Source organism: Elgaria multicarinata, chromosome 6, assembly GCF_023053635.1.
Source record: "Elgaria multicarinata webbii isolate HBS135686 ecotype San Diego chromosome 6, rElgMul1.1.pri, whole genome shotgun sequence".
In the NCBI taxonomy this organism is placed as follows: Eukaryota; Metazoa; Chordata; class Lepidosauria; order Squamata; family Anguidae; genus Elgaria; species Elgaria multicarinata.
In genome coordinates this window covers 52,792,213-52,813,909 of record NC_086176.1, presented here as the reverse complement: position 1 = coordinate 52,813,909, position 21,697 = coordinate 52,792,213, and the positions used below count along the sequence as shown (strand labels likewise).

At 42.0% G+C, this 21,697-nt stretch overlaps 1 protein-coding gene across 3 annotated transcripts in view; it reads left to right on the top strand.

Moving 5' to 3' along the window:
• The window catches only part of PTCH1 (patched 1), a 103,584-nt gene that overhangs the window by 47,167 nt on the left and 34,720 nt on the right, over window positions 1–21,697 (top strand). For all 3 annotated transcript variants that reach the window (XM_063129420.1, XM_063129421.1, XM_063129422.1), the window contains 6 exons: window positions 489–587; window positions 1,577–1,702; window positions 13,592–13,710; window positions 15,402–15,804; window positions 17,958–18,267; window positions 21,161–21,309. In XM_063129420.1, the coding sequence (XP_062985490.1) occupies window positions 489–587; window positions 1,577–1,702; window positions 13,592–13,710; window positions 15,402–15,804; window positions 17,958–18,267; window positions 21,161–21,309 (1,206 nt within the window). The remainder of the gene's footprint in view (window positions 1–488; window positions 588–1,576; window positions 1,703–13,591; window positions 13,711–15,401; window positions 15,805–17,957; window positions 18,268–21,160; window positions 21,310–21,697) is intronic.

The following is a 21,697-nucleotide window of genomic DNA, read 5'->3' as shown; positions in this document are numbered from 1 at the left end:
TTACATTTCACACATTTACCAGTTTTAATATTGGATATACATGAGTAGAAGCATCCAGTAAGGTACAAGTGGCAGAAGAGTGTCTTTATCATTTGCTTTGCAAACTTTGGGTCTTCTCCCAATCTCAGCCTGGAGCTGAAGTATCATCTGAACAAGCTGGAACCCTGAAATCAACTTTACAAGGTGGTTCTCACAAGTATGAATGGAGAGAAGGACATTTTGCAACCTACTATAAAACTTGCAATGAGGTGGGGAGTGGGGAATATAAAAGAGAAACAGTAAATCTAATTCACATTTTCAGTGAAACCAAAGTTTTCATCAAACATTCATAGTCTGAGGTAAAAAGATCAGAATCTTCACTAAAAGACCATGTGTAGCTATAAATAGGGTATAAGAATATACAATATTATCTTAGTTAGCTGACTAATATTCTGGTAGGACATAAGACTCCTGTAACTGTCTTTGGTTCCTGTTTCCTTTTTATGCAGGTTTTACCCTTTCTTGCTCTAGGAGTTGGTGTAGACGATGTCTTCCTTTTGGCACATGCATTTAGTGAAACTGGGCAGAACAAGAGAATTCCATTTGAGGTAAAAGAAAATTACTTGGGGCAATTCTTTCCGAGCCAGGGATGTGTATAATTCATCATGCAGGGAACCAGGATTAATGGTGTCTTCTCTATTTTTTGTCTCGAATGAAATGTCTAAGATTATTTATTTATTTATTATTAAGATTGGAAAACTTTGGTGACAAGGAGCTTCTTTGTCATTTTCTCATCCACATAAACACATTTTTGGAGAGGGCAATGAGATACTGGAGAAGTGGGTTCCTGCTGGAAAGGAATTTCACATCTTTTGTAGAGTCTTCTCTGATCCTGGTGTTAGCATTTCTGTCTAGTCCTGGTAGAGGAGAGAGATGTTTTCAGACTCACAGTTCAGGGCTAAAGGAAAAGGCCACCACTAACACCACTAGATTAACAGAGTGCTCCTAATACTACCAAAAAGGGGGCATTTTGTACCTATTTTGTTGTTGCCCCCTTAATGGATTTTTTCCAGTAAGAAAAAAGGTTGGAAGAAGCCATGTGAGAACAGTGGAGGGTTACAAATGGAAGATTACTTCATCTGGACCTTCCATGCAATTCTGTGTTTGAGGCAGGGCAATCATAGGATCAAAGCTGTGTCTGGAAGCACCCTTAGTGCTTATTTAATACAATTAAGGCTTAATGTACGTTTTTTATGCCTTGCAAATTGTTTAAATTAAAACCCTGATGGACTGATACTTCCCTTTGGCTTTGCATTGTGAAGCCAGGCTAAACATACTAGAGTCTGTCTTGCTAAATAGCTGGTAGGTAGTTCCTGCCAAAAGCTATTGCCCTGCAGAATTATATTTTGAGCATGTATTTTTAATGCCAGTATGACAACAATAATATGGTAGTATCATCACTTCGTATATATGAAGTATTGATTGTACCCTGCAGGTGGACATGCACAATCTTGATTTCTAGTATGCAACACTCTGTCTTGTATATTGTATGCTGTTTAATTCCTCATGTACTCTACAACTTCATATGTAATTTCAGGACAGAACAGGGGAATGTTTGAAACGCACCGGGGCAAGTGTGGCCCTTACATCTATCAGTAATGTTACTGCATTCTTCATGGCTGCCTTAATTCCCATTCCTGCTCTACGGGCATTTTCACTCCAAGTAAGTTAATAAAGCTTGTTCAATGTTGGTACTATTTATTATCATTATGCTGACTGTTGCTGACAATTTCATCTGAGAAGCAGTATGGGCCAGGGGTTACTGTTTGACTTAGGGGAACATTGCAGAAATTCCCTGTCACTGGGTGGTTCTTCCTAGAGTGAAATGACTTACATCACAGCTAGTTCAGTGCTAGCATGGACAACATATCCTGCACCTAGAGTCACATCAGAGGTGTATAAGTTAGGAAGCATATTAAATTTTAAATGTGCTTACTTTCACATACATAGTTTTGGGGAAACTGCCCTTATTTTAAACATTGCCCTAATTCAACAGTGCTTTTGTTTAAAAACTGATACGTGGGTTTTTAAAAGTTGAAAAAACTTGATAAAAATCATAAGTTGAAAGTGAGACGTTTGGCTTCTTTTTGTATATGTACTTCAAAAAGTTTGAAAATGTGTTGATTACATTTTCTGCAGTTTTAGGAGTAGAAGTGTACTGTTTTAGACAAAAGGTGGGGATCAACAAGTTGCCTATGGGCTACAGAGTGCCTTGAGTCCTCCATCCCTATATTAGTAATTGTGTCTTATGACAAGAAGGCAAAACAGCATCCTACCATAAGGGGGGTGTCTTCACAGCACCACGTTCCTCGAAAACCCTGCACTTTCCCTCCCACAAGGCGGCGTTGGATAATCCCGACACCAAGGAGGGAGTATGGAGTTTCTGGGTGGCCATCCAGGAACCGGAGCCGCCTCTGCCCTCTTCCTGGTGGAAGGCGACCAATCTCAGGTTGCCTTCCAGCAGGCACTGCCTGGCCACTGCTCTGCTGTGACTCTGGAGCGAGGCTTTGGGGCTGTCTTGACGCTGCCTTGTGCAACCTCGCCTCACTCTGAAGAAAAAAGGGCAACTAAAATGATCAAGGGGCTGGAGCATCTCTCCTATGAGGGAAGATTACATCAACTGGGATTGTTTAGCTTGGAAAAAAGGAGGCAAACGGGAGACGTGATAGAAGTGTACAAAATTTTGCATGGTATGGAGAATGTGGATAGGGAGACATTTTTCTCTTTCTCTCAAAATACTAGAACTCAAGGTCATCCCATGAAGCTGATAGGTGGGGGATCCAGGACAAATAAAAAGAAGTACCTCTTCACACAGCACATAGTTAAATTATGGAACTCACTACCACAGGATGCAGTGATGGCCACCAATTTGGATGGCTTTAAAAGGGGGTTGGATGAATTCCTGGAGGCAAAGGCTATCAGTGGCTACTAACCCTGATAGTTGTGTGCTATCTCCAGTATTTGAGGCAGTAAGCCTATGTGAACCAGTTGCTGGGGAACATGGGTGGGAGGGTGCTGTTGCACCATGTCCTGCTTTGTTGGTCCCTGGCCGACGGCTGGTTGGCCACTGTGTGATCAGAGTGCTGGACTAGATGGACCCTGGGTCTGGTCCAGCATCAGGGCACTTCTTATGGTCTCATGTTCCTACTTTATTAGACCAACTCAAAGGGCACAAAAATGTGCAAGCTTTCAAGTCAAGATCTCCACATCTCTTAATCAGGAAAGATGTTACAAAAAGCAAGTGGGGAGAATGGGGTGGGGTGGGGAAGAGACTGATGGCATTAAAGTCATGAAGTCCATTATGACATTGCCAGGCAACACAGATCATTGCTTCTTATCACCTTGACCAATTGCCCAGTAATAAAGATATCATATTTTTGTTAGCATCAGAACTGAATGTATGAACTCATTCTGAAGACTGATTCATTTGCCTGAATAAAAGCTCATACTTGTAGTCTACCCTTGTCAATAGTGGGTAGTTCTCCTAAGCTTCTCTGATCAGATTAATATTCCAGAAGTATGAGCTGCCACTGATACAAATCAGGGTGAATTTATAATATATGAGTGGGCTCTGATTTGACAGTGTATAATAGTGGAAAACATTGCCCCTGTAAATTAGGGCTATCTCTTTCTTGGAGCTACGGTATGCCCATGGTACTGTGGGTAACAATGTAAGTGCTGCTTTCACAGGCGTGAGTACTACGTTAACATGCAGGCAGCTTTCTGTCACTGAGTGCAACAGATCTTCATGAGCTCATGAAGTAGTTTCCCTTGCCATAGCTGATAAAACAGAGCCCTACTACATGCATGGACTGATGCTTCTGGATCATAGCCAATATCTCTTCAATAAGGCCCTTCCGCCACCTGTTCTCTCTCTCTTTCCCCCTCCCCCACCCAAAAATGGTAGCTGTGCATCTCACATGGTGTGTGAGTGTGTATGTGCACTGTATTTTTCTTCTTCCTAGCTATAATTGTGATCTTATTTTTCCAAAGACAATATTAAAAGTCACTGATGGTTACTGCTTCTACTAGGGAAGAGCTCTTTGAAGAGAGCTCTGGGAGGCTGTCCTTTGGCATTGCTCCAACACAGAAACGATTTATAGCACACTCTGACCTTGGTAAAGACTTTGGTAACTGTACTTTCTCAGCAGTCATTTTTCTTCTCTTGTTGTCTGGTTCACCAATCATTTTTCACTCTACTTGATCCTTGACCTAACTAGAGGAAGCAAGAATTACAATTTTTCGTAATACCTGTTGCAACTATTGTGATTTTTTTTTTGAGATTTGAGTACAGCAGTTAGTAAGCAGTGCTGTAGAAAGGAAGTTGCTATCCACTGCCTAAAGCCAATGTTTCCTTGTGATCTCTTCTCACTGTTGCAAGCTCATGCCCAAGGTCTGAAATCCACAAGGCAAAGTAGGAGAGGCACTGTACACAAGCATGTAATCCTTGGCTAAATGCATCTTGTTAGGGTATGAATGTCCCATGACTTTTTCTTTTGATAAGACTATTGAATGCTTACTACTTTATCTTTTCCTCCATACTTGTAAGTCAATCTGCTACGCAACCAATAATTTTACTGTAAATGAAATCAGTATTTGAAAGGAATGCATCTGTTTTCAAATCCATCAATCTTCCATCCTTGGGAAAGGTGCTAGAGCATGTGGTGGCTTCTCATCTCCAGGGATTTCTAGATTAGGCGGATTATCAAAATCAATTTCAGTCTAGCTTCAGGTTTGGTTATTGGACAGAGACTGTTTTAGTTGCCTTGTTAGACGATCTACACAAGGAACTGGACTGAGGGAGTGTGTCTGAGTTGGTTCTGCTTGACCTATCAGTGACTTTTGATACCATCAGCCATGGCATCCTTCTGAAGCATCTATCTGAAATCGGGCTGGAAGGCACTGTTATAGGGTGTCTCCAGTCTTTCTTGGAAGGGCTATTTCAGAGGGTGGTGTTGGAGGATTCCTGTTCAACTCCATGGCTGTTGGCCTGTGGTGTCCAACAAGGCTGTATCTTATCCCCCATGCTATTTAACATATACATGAAATGGCTGGGAGGGGTTGTCTGGAGTTTTGGGGTTCAGTTGCACCAGTACCCTGATGACATCCAACTCTATATCTCCTTTCCATCTAAAGCCAAAAAAGCTCTTCTTGTTCCGAATCAGTGTCTGGTGTTTATAATGGATTGAATGAGGGAGAACAAATTGAAGCTTAATCCAGATAAGACAGTCAAAAGGCAGATCAGGGTATAGGGACCCAATCTGTGCTGGATAGGTTGCATTCTCCCTGAAGTTCCAGGCTTTTAGCTTGGGTATACTCCTAGACTTAGCCCTGAACCTGGATGCCTAGGTCATGGAGGTGGCCAGGAGTATATTTGCCCACCTGAGGCTAATGTGCCAACTACGCCTGTTCCTAGAGGTGTCTGATCTGGCCATGGTCACACATGCTTTAGGGCTTTTCTACACAAGTGATTTATTGCATGCTTGTGATTGGTCACTCATGGAAGTTAGCAGGTCCTTTAAATGACATTGTCAACCTCCAGGACATCTCCTGCACTTTCCCCCCTTTATCATGTTTTCAAAAAGATTGGAGATAACGCGAAAAGGGATGTCATTCTGATCTATCAGCTCTGAGAAATGCTGACGTACTGCTATAATGACAGCACCATCTAGTGGCTGTAAATTGAAATGCATAGAATCATATAGAACTTGCCAAGGAAGGACTTCCCTCGATTCAAACCATATGCCTGCCATGTAAAGAAGCCCATTGTAATCCCACAGAGAAACTGAACGCAGAAAGCCCTGGTAAGAATGAGAAGCTCTTACATCCCATTTGGACTACAGTAACACGCTGTACATGGGACGGCCTTTGAAAACTGTTCAGAAATTTCAGCTAGTCCAGAATGCTGCTCCCAGACTGTTGACCAGAGCCAGTTACAGGGACCGTGTGACAACCTTGCTATAATAGCTTCACTGTCTACTGGTCTGTTTCCGGGCAGAATTGTGCTGACAAGGACCTTTAAAGCCATATACAGCTTGGGGCTGGCTACCTAGAAGACTATTGAATCCCATATGAGCCTGCCTGGGTTTTAAGGTCTTTGGGGGAGTCTCTTCTCTCCGTAGCACTGCCTTCAAAGGCATGTTTAGTGATAATGTGAGGGCCTTTTCAGTGGTTGCTCCCAGGCTATGGCATTCCCTGCCAAGCGGGGCTAGGTTGGCTCCTTTTCTGCTGTCTTTCATCCAGCAAGTAATGGTATTTCCGTTCAAGCAGATCTTAAGCTTCTAAAATGATCTGCTGGACTAGATGCATCATTATTACCTGCCTTGAGTGCCATTTTCTTCATAAACAAATTCTCATTCATTTGGTCATCATTAGTTATTTCTCTCATAAACAATACTTACATTTTTGTGCACCACCCACATTTGTCACAGCAGATCTTAGCAGTAAACAACTTTTTACACTTGGATTTTTGTTGTTGTTGTTGCTAAGTTTGTCCTTCAGAGCTCGGAGCTGCTACACTGAAACTAAGTAAAGCAATAATGAATGAGTACTATGCTCACATTTATTTATTTATTTATTACATTTTTATACCGCCCAATAGCCAAAGCTCTCTGGGCAGTTCACAAAAATTAAAACCATAATAAAACAACCAACAGGTTAAAAGCACAAATACAAAATACAGTATAAAAAGCACAACCAGGATAAAACCACGCAGCAAAATTGATATAAGATTAAAATACAGAGTTAGAACAGTAAAATTTAAATTTAAGTTAAAATTAAGTGTTAAAATACTGAGAGAATAAAAAGGTCTTCAGCTGGCGACGAAAGCCGTACAGTGTAGGTGCCAGGCGGACCTCTCTGGGGAGCTCATTTCACAACCGGGGTGCCACAGCGGAGAAAGCCCTCCTTCTAGTAGCCACCTGCCTCACTTCCTTTGGCAGGGGCTCACGGAGAAGGGCTCCTGTAGATGATCTTAAGGTCCAGGCAGGTACATATGGGAGGAGGCGTTCCTTCAAATAACATGCTGTGATACAAAACATATCACCCTAATCACATTGCGTGTGGCGGGTGGAATAATATGCAAGAGTTTTGTATTTAGAATCTTTAATTATTGAGCATATAAGAAAAAACAGACAGAAGCAAAACAAATATTTTCTTGCCAGGACTTGGTATATCTCTGATTTGTTCCTTATAGCTTTGCCAGGTGTAGCCAAATTCAGGTGATGCATTTAATTTCAGTATTAGGAATCAGCTGACCATGCAAGCAGCTTTTGGGTGGTCTGCTTTTAAATGTGGATATCTCCACGTTTACTGTCCTTCACCCTTTCTTTGTCTCATTCAGATTTGTTTAATGAAGAATTCCTGTCTGTCTCGGAAATCTTCCGCAACCACGTTAAGAAAGCATAGAAATATAACAGCCGACCCCCACCTTTTTTGGGGGGGGGGCTTTACAGCAATGTTTATTTCTGTTCATCTAGATGGGAGTCCACTAGCAGATGGGCTTAAACAAAATGTTGCTTTGACTTTCCTCTATCTTTGTCACTTTCCTCGAGACATTATAAGATAACAATCAAAGCTTCATTTGCTTTTGAGCCTCAATATCTGTAAAATAATCCAGCTGCTTAGAGAGAATAAATGGCTTCCTGAGAGGGTGAAAACCTAACTTTCAGCCTTGCATATCAGCAGTTATTTCTGAACTTCTTCTGTTTGTGGCAAGGTGGTACATTCTCTATACCGCCAGGCTGTTGATTTAGTTCAGTTCAAATGACTATCAAAGGAAGTGTTGATGTTTCAAATGTGTCTGGTGGATCTTTCTGAAACTTTCACTGGATTTGCTTTTGTTGTCCAATAACCTAGTGCTACCAGTGTGCAAGTTGGATTCTCAGATGTAATTATCTATGTAGCTATACTTTAATTTGTGCATATTTATCAGCCCTCCCCCACCTCTGCTGAGCACCCAGTGAAATGCTTACTTTTGGAACTCTTTAGCATCTAGTTGGATTAGATTGATCATCTCCAGATCAACGTAATGTAATTCTCCTAAAACGAATCTAAACAGAAATCAGTTGTAAATATTTGCACACATGTATTCCTTGTGCAAGTTTTCAAAAATAACACTTTATATTGCCGTTTCGCCAAGAGGGAAAATCCTGCTGAAGATGAAACCGGGGGGCAAAGGAAGAAACATATTAGTTATGTGTGTGTTTTTAAACTCGTCTAGTCTAGATAAATTTATGAGGTGTGTTCAGTCTGGAAACAAGAGGAAGTGAGTCTAGAAAAAAAATACTGAATATTATGTACTTAATCCAGGACTGAATTTTATCCTTGGCCTGTAAGAAAATAGTAGGCATTGCTCAAGGTTAAAATGAAACTGTGTTTGTACCAGCATCTTACATAATGTTTTAATACTTAACTGGTCACAATGTATGTCTACCAGAGAAGTGTTTGCATGTATTTGTAGTAAGTGTTGTGTTTAAAAGACAATGTAGAGCTTGTTCAGACAAAACTTCTCTCACTGAACATTCGGGGCCTTTTTACATAATGCGCTCCCCCTCCCTCTAATGCTCATGTGCACACATGCACATTTCAGAACATCCAGGTCCTTTTTGGTTTGTGCAGTCCCCCACCCTGCTCCCACTCCACAACTAAACACATCCCTACTCCCACTCCAGGGCCTCTCCTCTCTCCCTTCCCACTTCAGAACCTCTACACATACTTGATTAGGATGTGTATCTGCATCTACACACTGCATATACAGTGGCCCCATTCAGAAGACACCTTAAACCACGGCTTTTACCACGGTGGTTAAGCCAGAAAGCCAGGCTGTGTTCAGAAGACACCTTAAACCACAGCTTTAACCACGGTGGTTAAGCCATAAAGCCAGGCTGTGTTCAGAAGACACCTTAAACCACAGCTTTAACCACGGTGGTTTAGCAAGAAAGCCTTATTCATCTTGGTTAAAGCCATGGTTTAAGGTGTCTTCTGAACACAGCCTGGCTGTCTGGCTTAACCACCATGGTTAAAGCCATTGTTTAAGGAGTCTTCTGAATGAGGCCGCTGTAATGCATATAGGGTGTAATTATCTGAATGTGGGATCTCCCTGATCAAGGAATTTGGATAATGGGGTAAGGGAGATCTCGCATTAAATTAAGCATAGTATCTCTTGCTTCAAGGGTTACATTCTGCACACTGTGAGTCTGCCCATCAGCTTGAGACTAGTTCCTACTTTCATATCTGGATACTGGATATCTGGATATCTACTGGATATCTTCTTAAAAAGCCCTCTGTCAACAAAGTTGTCACAGAATAACAACTTAAACTCACCAGGATCAATTTCCACCCTCCTTTCTCCCGTCCAAAGCTGTTTAGCAAACAATATGGCATCGTCTTTTTCCTGTAGTGAGAGCCTTCATGCAAACATAAATGACTGTATCTCCTTCTCTGTGAACACTTGCTTCATGATACATAGTGTCCCATTTGTCTTTAAGAAATATGTGTACTTAGTGGGAGAAACAATGCAGACTGTTCAGAACTCATTCGTTATCTTACTCCTAGCTTAAATGGAAAGATCTAAATCTCCCCTCTACACGCAGCTCCTTAAGCTTCTTTGTTCTTGTCAAAAAGTCTTTACTTTTGCTTGTAAAGTCTGGGGGGTGGGGTGAGAGGGGAGGAAAATACAACACTTGAATGCCATTAGAAGGGAGTTGCAGATAGATAGCAGTAAAGCGAAAGACTGCACAACAGGCCTCCTCATCTGCTCATCATCTCTTGCTATACAATGCGCCCTGCTCTCCTTGGGTGGTCTGCAAGGAATGGCGAATAGCAGCACTTACCTTGGTCAGGGCCTCAACCTCACCAGGCTTTCTCCCTCAGTGACTCCAGCACAGACGTCCATTATTATATTTCAGCTAACACATGCAACAGCAGCCACATTTTGAATCAGCAGATTACTGAGAGGTTCATTTGATTAAAAAAAAATAGCTCTGTTTATAAGTGAAGGACATACACAGAATTTCTGCAAAAATATGTTGGGGGTGGTGCAGGATGTATTTTGATGTTTTCAACTAAATTGAACCCTTTCTTTCTGCGCTGGCAACTTAGCCACAACTCATTCACAAACTCCTGGATTAAGGCCTCAGCCCCCAACAGCTTTGTTTATTTCCAGGGAGGGGGGTGTTTGAGGCCCTTCGGTTCACCCTTCTCTCTGAGGGCTGCTTTATGTGAGAAGGGAGGACGACATGAGGGCCCTTTCCCATTCCTAGCCACCCTGAGGTTGAGTAACTTTTCAGCAGACTCCACTGACTTTTCCTGCTAATCTATTCCAGTTCTTTGTCCTGGGGCTACATTTACATTAAGAGATAACTTTAAATTTACAGTTGAGTGAAGGCTGTTCACCATAATCAAGGAAATTGCTAATGACATTAAACTATCATGCACTTCTGTACCAAAACATAACATTCAGTGTGCCCATGGATCACTAAACAGAACAGAATAGCACTAGAGGGAGGATTCTCCCTCTGTGTGTGTGTGTGTGTGTGTGTGTGTGTATGTGTGTGTAGGAATTGGTAATAGATTGTTTTGAAGTCCCCAGCAGAGGACCAGCTCCAGGATCCTCAGTAAAGTGTCCTCTGGCAGACTTCCTCCTATGCGAGTGAGCCCTGGTGGGCTTCCTTGGCAGTGGTAGGCAACAGGTGTTCCACATAGCACATATCAGCTATGGGCCACCATTTTATTTTTCCACTGTGCCCCACAGCAATGCTACATCAGGGGCATTGTAGGAAATTAAAACAGTGTCCCCCAGAGCCAGCTGCTTATTGCGGCGCTGAGATTTTTTTTTTAAAAAAAAGAGGGCCTGGAGATGGTATCAGCGATGGGTCTTGCAGCTGCCCAAGGATGCCACATGCTGATACCTGGCCGGCCAACATATTTAGACATGTAGTGAGATGGAGGTTCACAATAACCTGAAAAGCATATGGAAAATGGCTTAAAGCAGTAGGAAGTCTCAGTATTGCTGTGTGTCTTTGAGGCACAGCATTCCCGTGACTACTCACTTTAAAAAAGCAAACAAACAAATGTGATGACTTTGCCATGTCTGCTGTTATCTTCTTTTTTGGGCTTTTATGTGGGCTATAAGGTTGCTGATTTTTGAATCAGCCCCTATAGCTGTCCCTTTAGCAGCTGTTTGATTTGCAGCAGTTAGCGGACCATGATAATATTTATCTCCACACTAAGGCATGGTCTGAAGGCACATGACGTAGTGTTCTTAGTAATGTCAAGTAGGTTTGGTAAGTGTTTGAATGGGAGAAATCCTGGGAGCCCTTTCTACACAACTCTGAATTCCATCAAAGAAGAGTAGCCGGATATATAAATATAATACAACCATAGCATAGTAAAGTTGGAAGGGACCTATAAGGCCATTGAGTCCAACCCCTTACTCAATGCAGGAATCCACATGGAAAGCTTCACCTGTTATTTTCTGCACATCAAACCTGTTAAAGGCTGCTATTATTATTATTATTATTATTATTATTATTATTATTATTATTATTATTATTATCATGTCAGCAACCCTAGTTAGTAGACATCTGCTGAAGATAGATTATGTACAAGATACTTATTTGGTACATGAGTTCTGCTTGCAGTATTGTGGAGTTGGAAACTCGGAGAGGTTATTTAACCCTGCCACTTGCCCTGAGACAGGACATCTAGAGCAAGTAAAACCTGTGCAAATTGAACTGAAAACTTCCAGTGGAGGAGTTTGCACAACTTTCTATAGGTGCCTTCATCTGAATCTGAATTCATAGCTAGGTTCCCTTTCCTAATGCTTAACATAAATCTATCTTTCCTGATTTTAAGCATTGCTCTGTGTCCTAACTTCAACTCAGCTGCTTTAGAAAAATCTAGAATGAGGACCCCAGCACAATTCAGTAGCTGCTTAATGGTTTAAAACAGCATGAAAATCCACCCAAAGCCATTCTTTATCTGCTCCTTGTCCTATGCGAAAAAACGTAGAGGTACCATCTTCATGGAAGATAAGGCTATCAAGTCTGCTCGGCATGATGCCTATATATTATCTCCTGTATCAGAAGTAGTATGCTTCTAAGTATCAGTTGCTAAGGAACATGACCAGGCCAGTGCTATTGCAGTCTTAGCCTGCTGTGGGCTTCTTATAGGCATTTATATGGCAGTTGTGGGAGTAAAATACTGAAGTAGATAGGCCTTTGGTCAGGTCCAGCAGTGCTCTTATGTTCTCCCATGGAACAAAATGCAACTCCTGGTTGTTTGGGGAGCAATTCAGAGGACTACACTGACAATAATTGGAGCAGCTGCTTATGTTTTTCATTATAAAATGGGAAACACATTTTTCATTATAAAAAGTGAAAGTCGTTTTGTCCTTCAGGAGTTTAATACTACTATCTATCTGGGTGAAACTACGATTTGAAGGAGAGCTGTTTATTAAGCAATATGGATGTAGAAAACTACACAATTATTTTGGGCCTATTTTAAAAATGGTTTGTAGATATTTTCTCCACCAAAATGCTGAAATCATTGACCAAATAATACAATGAAACGCTTATGTCCTAGGCATAGTTTCTTGTATAAAATGTTGATTATCTCCCTCCACACTTGCCCTGCTTTAGATACAAAATAGTACTAAGAAGCAGCAATGGGTTCCCATTAGTGCTTCCTTGGTGCCTTGGGAGTCTTGTGCTTGGCTAAATGTAACTAAAAAAAACCCACCATAGGATCTAGCGTGACAAGGAAAGGAAAGGAACCTCTCATGCAAGCACTTGAGTCATTGCTGACTCCTAGAGGGACGCCTGCTTTCACTGACGTTTTCTTGGCAGACTTTGTAACGGGGTGGTTTGCCATTGCCTTCCCCAGTTGCAGTTACCTTTCCCCCAGCTAGCTGGATACTCATTTTACTGACCTCAGAAGGATGGAAGGCTGAGTCGACCTGAGCCGGCTGCCTGAGAACCAGCTTCCGCTGGGATCGAACTCAGGCTGTGGGGAGAGTTTCGGCTGCAGTAACTGCCGCTTACCACTCTGCACCACACAAGGCTCAGTGTGACAAGAGATTCCTCATAATCTTACAAGGTGGATCTTTGTTTTTCCTAGTTTACACATGAGGAATGGAGGTTGAGATGTACTGACATGTGTCTCTATCAGTTGACTCTAAGAGTTCATCACTAAAATCATATCCAATTTAATATAACTGTAATTATATACTGTCCAATGCAACACCACGGCGAATGTAAATTACACTGCGCTCGCGTAAGCGACTTCTATCACAACACCAACAGCACTTGCTGGCACAATGGGAAACGCTTTGTGCCAGCAAGGGCTATTTGTATTGAGCTAGAGGTCATTTACTCTGGTGCAACGAAATTGATGTTGATGGTAGTGTCGTACTGAATACTGCCCATGATGTGCCATGATGAAATACAGCTGCCAAATAAAAGAAGTGTTGTTTTTGTGTTAATTTAAACTCCTTGTTGTACATGCATCAACCTTGCTGACGTTCTCTCCCTTTCTCTGTTTGATTATATAGGCTGCTGTAGTCGTGGTATTTAACTTTGCCATGGTTCTGTTAATTTTTCCTGCTATTTTGAGTATGGATCTGTACCGTCGTGAAGACCGGAGATTGGATATATTCTGCTGCTTTACAAGGTGAGGTAGTAGGATTACTGTATACATTGCATCATTTTGATCAGATATTTTACCATTGACTCCATGGATTATACACATTCTTAGGGAGGAAACACATTAAATTTACTGTGCACCAATGGCATGGACAGCCAGTTGTCTGAAGACTCTTAAGTGTGTGAAGAACTGAGCATTGTATCACTACTAGTGTCCATGATTTCCTAAAACCTGGAATGTGCTGGTACTTTAATTGCTACATGGCTGGAAAGTACAGATGACCAGTTTCTGCCATAGTTAGGTCAACCATGTGGAAAGGTCTAAAACCAGCCACAATACAGTGACTGGCTTCGTACGATCACCACATCCTACCATAGATGATTTAATCCACAGTGGGCTGCAGTGTGCGCTGATGGCCATTTTGAATATTCAAGCCCCAATGGGGGTTTGCCATGGTTTGCCATGTCATTCAAACCCAGGTGGCAGGGGTTGTTTGAGGTTAAACGGCCCTCAGATAACCCTACAACAGCTGTCCGGGTTCAGACGTCACAATAAATTATGGCAACACCCCAACAGGGTACTGTGATTATGCAAACTGGCCCAATAAGACAGGGGTGGCCAATTTGTTGCCTTCCAGATGTTTTGGCTTACAACTCCATCAGCCCTCATCACCAGCTATACTGGCTAAGACTAATGGGAGTTTTAGGCCAAAACAACTGGAGGGCCACAAGTTGTCCACCCTGCAGTACGAAGTTGATTAATTCCACTCTTACAATGATCAGCCCACTAAGCTATTAACTGAATGCTTCCTGTGTGAATGGTTTTTGTTGCCAAGACTAAGCCTAGCATCTACTCTCTTCTATTGTTTTTGTTTTTCTCCCAGCCAGTGTTACAAATTGGTAACCTCTTGCACATTCGCAATCAAACAGAGGTTTGCTTCCCAATGCAAATATCGCTGCTTTTTTAGAAAAATAAATCAGCAAGGCTTCAAGCTTTAAATAATTAATCAGTTCGATTAATCAACTACAGGCTTGATTGTGATTAAAATTTGCTCCTGATTAATTGGGAAGGATGATAAAAAGAAATATTCTGATCTGTGGGATTTTGAAGCTCCAGCTATCCCTGTACCACATTTATTGGAGACAATGAAGATGGAGGAGGAATTCCTACCTGAGCTTTCCTTCCAGTTTCTATTCATGGATGGCACATGATTTGCTTTTCAGGATGAAACCATCATGACTTTCCTTTGAACCATTAAGGCTGCTTCACATACAACACGTTCCTATATGCCTATCACTTTCTTCGTAGCAAAGCTGCATATATGTTTTATATAATATGACAAGCGTACATGTGTCTGTTTAGTTGTGTATGTTACACATCACATACATCACATACGTATACTGGAAGGCCTGGCCAGATGTCATTTCCTTCTGCATGTATATGTGGCCAAATAAGATAGAGTCTGCTTGTCACATATGATTTTGTACAAGCACTTTTTCCTGTTTGATTTATATTTCCAGATTTTACGAAAAAGAAAATATTGAAGATGTGATTTCTTTCCAGCAACATATGTTCTCCTATACTTGCTAATAACCATCCACATCTGTGTTGATGATACTTGATACAGAAATAAACGATTAAAAATAATAAATAATCTGCCATAAATGTTCTGGTTACAATCACAGTGCATATCAATATTTCCCCCACTTTTCTTTCAGCCCATGTGTCAGCAGAGTAATTCAGATTGAACCTCAAGCATATGCAGAAGCTGGTGACAACACACGCTACAGCCCTCCGCCTCCCTACAGCAGCCACAGTTTTGCACATGAAACTCAAATCACAATGCAGTCCACAGTCCAGCTGCGCACTGAATATGACCCTCACACCCAGGTTTACTATACCACAGCAGAACCTCGTTCAGAAATCTCGGTGCAGCCAGTCACAGTAACACAAGATAACCTCAGCTGCCAGAGCCCAGAAAGCACAAGTTCAACCAGAGATCTCCTTTCCCAGTTCTCCGAATCTACACTGCATTGTCTTGAGCCACCCTGTACAAAATGGACACTTGCCTCTTTTGCTGAAAAGCAGTATGCTCCATTCCTGTTGAAACCAAAAGCCAAGGTAACATCTGTTTGTTTTGCAGTAAGAACACTGCGTGCCCCACCCTTCTTTGAGGATAGCTTGAATATATCCACTATTTGTAGCCCATTCAGTTGTAGGGGGGAGGCATCATTTGATGACTTGGGGGGATGAAAACGCATCTTCCCTAAGAGCCCCCAAATTCCTTGGCTGTTTATCTAAAGATTCAGGTTGGAGATTCAGGCTGGATTCTGCCTCCATATACAAATCCCTCAATAAAAGCCTGGGTCCTGATTATCTCGGGGAACATCTGCTCCTGTATGAGCCTTCTTGGTATTTAAGATCTGCAAATGAGGCCCTGTTTCAAATTCCATCCAATGTGGACGTCAGATTGGCCTCCATAAGATGTAAGGTCATTTCTGTTGTAAACCCAGTGCTGTATAATGCCTTTTCCTCCCAGCTGTCTTTTCTCTTCCAAAATGCTTTTGAAATTTTGATTAGTTTAGTTGCTGTTTGTCTTTTGTACTGGTGGCTATTGATTTTAGTTGATGCTATATGCATTAAAAAAAATTAACTTTGTATAAACCATTTTCCAATTTTTAAAAATGAAAAACCACATAAAATATGTTAAAAGAAAAACAAACAAACATAGTACCTCTAAAGGTTTAGGCTTGTTAACCTCCAGCCTATTGTGGATGCTCAGTTCTCCTGTTATTATCTCTCTAATCCCTGCTCTCCCCTCCCATCCTCAATAACAGGTGGTAGGAGGTTGCACATCTGTCCATTCAGATTTTCCCTACTATTCCTAGCCACTCTGGCATTTCATAGAATCATAGAATAGAAGAGTTGGAAGGGGCCTCTAAGGCCATCGAGTCCAACCCCCTGCTCAGTGCAGGAATCCACCTTAAAGCGTACCTGACAGATCGTTGTCCAGCTGCATCTTGAATGCCCCTAGTGTGGGAGAAACCACTACTTCCCTAGGTAATTGGTTCTGCTTGTACAGCCATGGCCAGGCCGATGCATGACTGCCTGAATCTTGTCCTTAGCTGAATTATTCTATGAGGGAATCTTCCTTTGCAATTCTATTAACATCTGGCATACCCAGAGATACTTAGAGTTTGTGTACTTTTAAATTTGCTTATTTAATGAAACCTTAGTGAGCTGGTCTAAGGATAGAGACATAAACCTGGTTCTCACACAGCAACAACCCAGGCACGATCATTCCTGCTGCCAGCAGGAACAGCTAAACAACCCAAGGACATGCTGCCCCTGGGTTGTTTATCATGACGTCGGGAACTGAAACTTGGGCTTGTCTTTCCTGTAATGCTTGCCAGGGGAGAGGCTTGTCGAGGGAGGAACAAGCCAGAGTTCCAAGTGCTGACATCATGCTAACCAAGCCAGGGATGCAGCATCCCTGGATTCTTTAGCCACTCCTTCTGGCAGGAGGAACCAAGCAGAAGATATCTGGATTATGTACACCACCTTAGGTTCCTTAGAGGAAAAAAGGTAGGATATAAATGTAATAAATAAATTAATAAATATAGAGATCGTGCCACCGTGATTAGCAGACTGGCGCATTCATGACAAGCCAGGATTAAAAACAAAACCCTGGGTTGTCATTACATGCAAATCAGGTCATTGTTTCCTGAAATACTAGACCTTAAAACATGTCAGATTTAATGCAGCCTAACTAAACTGGTGAGGCAGTTATGTCCCATAGTTTCATAAATTTAGTCCTAGCTTCAATCATTTTGCAAACAAAAATGGCCACCATCGAGTGATGTGCCTCTCAGACTACTTCAATGTGGCATGAAGACATGAGCTTAAATATTTCTTTTTGCTAGTTCCCATGAAAATAGCCAACTGAACGTGAGAATAAATAAGCCAGACCATGAGAGGCCTGAGAGGGGGTTGTTGTCTTGATGCTCAACTCAAGCCGCTAAGACAGACAGACACACTGAGCTGGGGTGTTAGGCAGTGAGTCTGTTGGCACTGCTGAGAGTAATTTACAGAAGATGAGAAATCACACGGTCTATGCATAAGCCATGGGGCTGTGTGCTAGAAGAAATAGTTCCCTATTTCCCTTAATAACGCATCTTAAGGAGATGCGGCCTTAAGTAGCTTGTAGCATGAAACTCTTCTAAATGCTATCACTTCTTTACTTGTGTAAGATGATATTATTTATTTATTTGCAGATCGTGGTCATTTTTCTTTTTCTGGGCTTACTTGGCCTCAGTCTTTATGGAACTACCCGTGTGAGGGATGGCCTGGATCTTACAGACATCGTGCCACGGGAAACACGGGAATATGACTTCATTGCAGCCCAGTTCAAGTATTTCTCATTCTACCACATGTACGTAGTTACACAGAAAGCGGATTATCCCAACATCCAGCACTTACTTTATGAACTTCACAAAAGTTTCAGCAACGTGACGTATGTTTTGTTGGAAGAAAACAAGCAGCTTCCCAAAATGTGGTTGCACTACTTTAGAGACTGGCTGCAAGGTAAACTAACACAGCAACTAACACAGATTTTCCATGAATGTATTTATCTCTCTTTATTTCTTTTATCGCAATAGTAGCATCCTTTCTTTTTCCCCCTGTGCAGAATCCCTTTGCGTTTTATTTATTGGGATTTCTTTCCATAGGAAAGGACATTATAGCCTCCTTTCAAGTTGATTGTCACATACCTTCACTGATTTCATATGAGTTAACCATTTATTTGTTTATGGTACAATCCTATGCATGTTTAAACAGAGCAAAGTCCTACAACTCCCAGCACTCCCCAGGCAGCCATGCTGGGAGTCGTAAAATTTGTCTTAACTAAACATGCATAGGATTGCACCCTAAATTAGTTAGATTTATAGCCTGTTGTATTCTCAGGGCTCGGGGCATATTACACTGAATATGCACATGCTAATAACATAAACCCATACTCCCAATCAATTAATGTACTTGAATTACTTAAAAAAAAACTTTACAGGAAGAACAGATATGTATTTTTCCAGTCCTAAGTTTGTCTTATTCCAAGCGCCCTCAGCAACCAAAGTTTTCTTAGTGGGTGCTTTGAAGCCTTGCAGATGGTATTAGAATAACTAGATGTCAATAGTCGCTCTGTGCTTCTGGCCAGGTGCTGGAGGGCCGAATGTGCCATGTTTGGCTGGCTTCGCTGCTTTTGTTCTGAACCTGTTTGGCTTAAGGAGTGAGTTTTTTATTGCAGCTTTCTACATGGGGGGCGGGGGGGGGGCAAACTTTAAACGAAATCAAGGAAGGGTTTGTAAATGTGAATGAGCATCCAGAGCCCAAGGCTGTGTCATTTAGGCCATGTTTTCTCTTCCAACACTCTTATCTCTTTATAGCTGCAGCTAACCTATCAGATCTGTAATGATGGTTTTGATTACAGCTTCTCAGTGCAGCTGTGAGGTGGGTCGGTGGATGCCCCCCCCTCTCTTTCCCTCTCTCTCCCGCTTCCCTTCCCTTCCTTAGACATGTGGTTCGTTCATCTGTACTCATACAGCCTCCTTGTGCTGGGCTGCGGCTTCCTGTTCTAAATCTGATCCAAATTTGTGCTGTGAGGTATTTTTGCCCACCCTCCCCCTTGCGCGGGGTGGCAAAGAGGAAAATAACAGTTGAGAGTGAATAGGTGTTGGCTGTGATCTTTACACGTGCTGGCAGCAGATCCCACAACTTGTATTAGCTACACAAGTTGAACAGATGGAACAAATTGACAAAATCGTGTTCACTCACGCTGTGCTCAAGAAGGAGCTGAGTTGCTGTTTGAAGTCTGAAAGTTGGAGTGTGGGTTTCTTTTTCCTCCGGCTTTGTGGTGGAATTTCTGGTCATGTTGTCGTGTAACCTATGGCTTCAGCACCTAGCGGTAGCTGAAACAACAGAGTGCTGGGTGTCTCCTCCCCATAGTGTCATTCATTTGGGGGCTATGAGTGAGTACAGCTTTATTTTAGACAACGGAGTGAATTCCTTCCAGACTGTTATTGCGGTCAGGGGGCATCATCCTCCAGGTACATCTTTTGCACAGCTCCATTAATTTCAGAGGCAGTAATCCTATATACACCAGTTGCAGGGGAATATGGGTGGGAGGGTGCTGTTGCACCGTGTCCTGCTTGTGGGTCCCTGGTCGACAGCTGGTTGGTCACTGTGTGAACAGAATGCTGGACTCGGTGGACCCTCAGTCTAATCCAGCATGGCTCTTATGTTCTTATGTTCAGTGGTGTTTGTGCAGGAGAAATTGGTAGAATGAAGCTAGGGATGATCAGAGGGACCATCTGTTTTATGCCTGGAGAGAAGGTGTGTGTGTGTGTTTCAATATCTATTGGAATGACTGCTGCTGAATGTTTTGTTTGATTTGGGGTTTTGTGTACATGTTCAGTGCTGAATTGAGATTTATCGAGATATTGTTTCATGCTCCTCCCACCTTCTTCCTTTTGCTTTTTTAAAAAAGTATTCCCATGTATGTGATGATTGCGCTATCCCATAGAAGTGTGTTCGAAGTCATAACACATTCCTTACTCAGGGGGAGTAAATTCTTTTCCTGGAATTATGTTCTGCAAATTACTTGCAACTCAGCTCTTCCTGCCAATGCATTGTGGGAGTCAGAGCAATGTACGTCCTCCTTTTCCCCATTAGTGTGGCATGTCCAGGACACAATCCTTGTTCTGCTTACCTGATTTCTAGCACAATGCATGGAGCTTTAACATAGCCATTTTGTGCATTAGATTTCTTACCAAAGGGCCAGTTCAAACTTACAGAGTCCGCTTTCCATGTGTAAACATGAATGTCTGAATGCGCAGCTATAAAAGTCTTTCCAAACACAAGACACACGTGGAGTTCCTGCTATTTCCCCCACCCCCTTCCTCTTAGATACGGGCCATGTGTTCAGCCACACACAGTAGTATTATGATGTCAGAATATTTTCACGTGTGGTGGAGTTTAGCTAAGTGGGTGTGGGAGGATTGGCCAGTTCGGAGGCAGCAGGAGGACTGTCTGGAACTCCAGCCTGGCAGTCTTCCACAGACTAGCTGGAAGGTGGGAAAGACAGGCTATGCAAGCTCTCGAGTTCTGGGAGGCCGGTGTCTCAGGCCTGTGGCATCCTCCCAAACATCTGCTTGGGAGGCAGGTGACAGTACTCCAGCCAGGCTCTGCTTGTTCCAGAGCGATGGGGTGGAAGCAGAAGTAAGAGTCAAAAAGCGCTCTAGGAAAGTGGTGGTGATGTTGCACATAGCTTGTCAGCACTTACTCAGGGACTGAAAACTGCAAAGTCCTGCAACCTCTTCATTAAGAGTTTAAAGGAAAGCTTTTCTACTTTACTTTCTTTCTCTTTATTTACAAGCTGGGTGAATGATACCCTTAAAAAAACCCCTGTTCTCTCACCTTCCAACAGGGCTTCAGGAGGCTTTTGACAGTGACTGGAAATCTGGGAAGATCACGCTCAACAATTACAAAAATGGATCTGAAGACGCTGTTCTGGCTTACAAGCTTCTGGTTCAAACCATTTCAGGCATCCGGGATAAACCCATTAATATTAGCCAGGTACTTAAAAAAATACTATTGTGGCTCTGTTTAAATGTAATAATGCAAATGATGAGTATTTATTTATTTTATTTCTGTTACTTACTGCTAAAGACCTAACGTGGGTGGTTGACCTAAAGTTAACTTGGGTGGTTGACACAATTCATTTCATTCATTCCATTTATTGTATTTCTATACTTCCCCATGACTGAAGCTCTTTGGGTGGTTCACAAAAATTAAAAACCATTAAAATACATTATAAATTATATATTAAAAAATTCATGTAAGGACATAAACAGATAGCACTCACAATAACAACAACAACAACAACATATATCTAAAACAATTTAGTTTTGAGGTGCCCTCCCTTGCATGCATCTCTTTGGTACACTAGAGTGCTATGGACAGC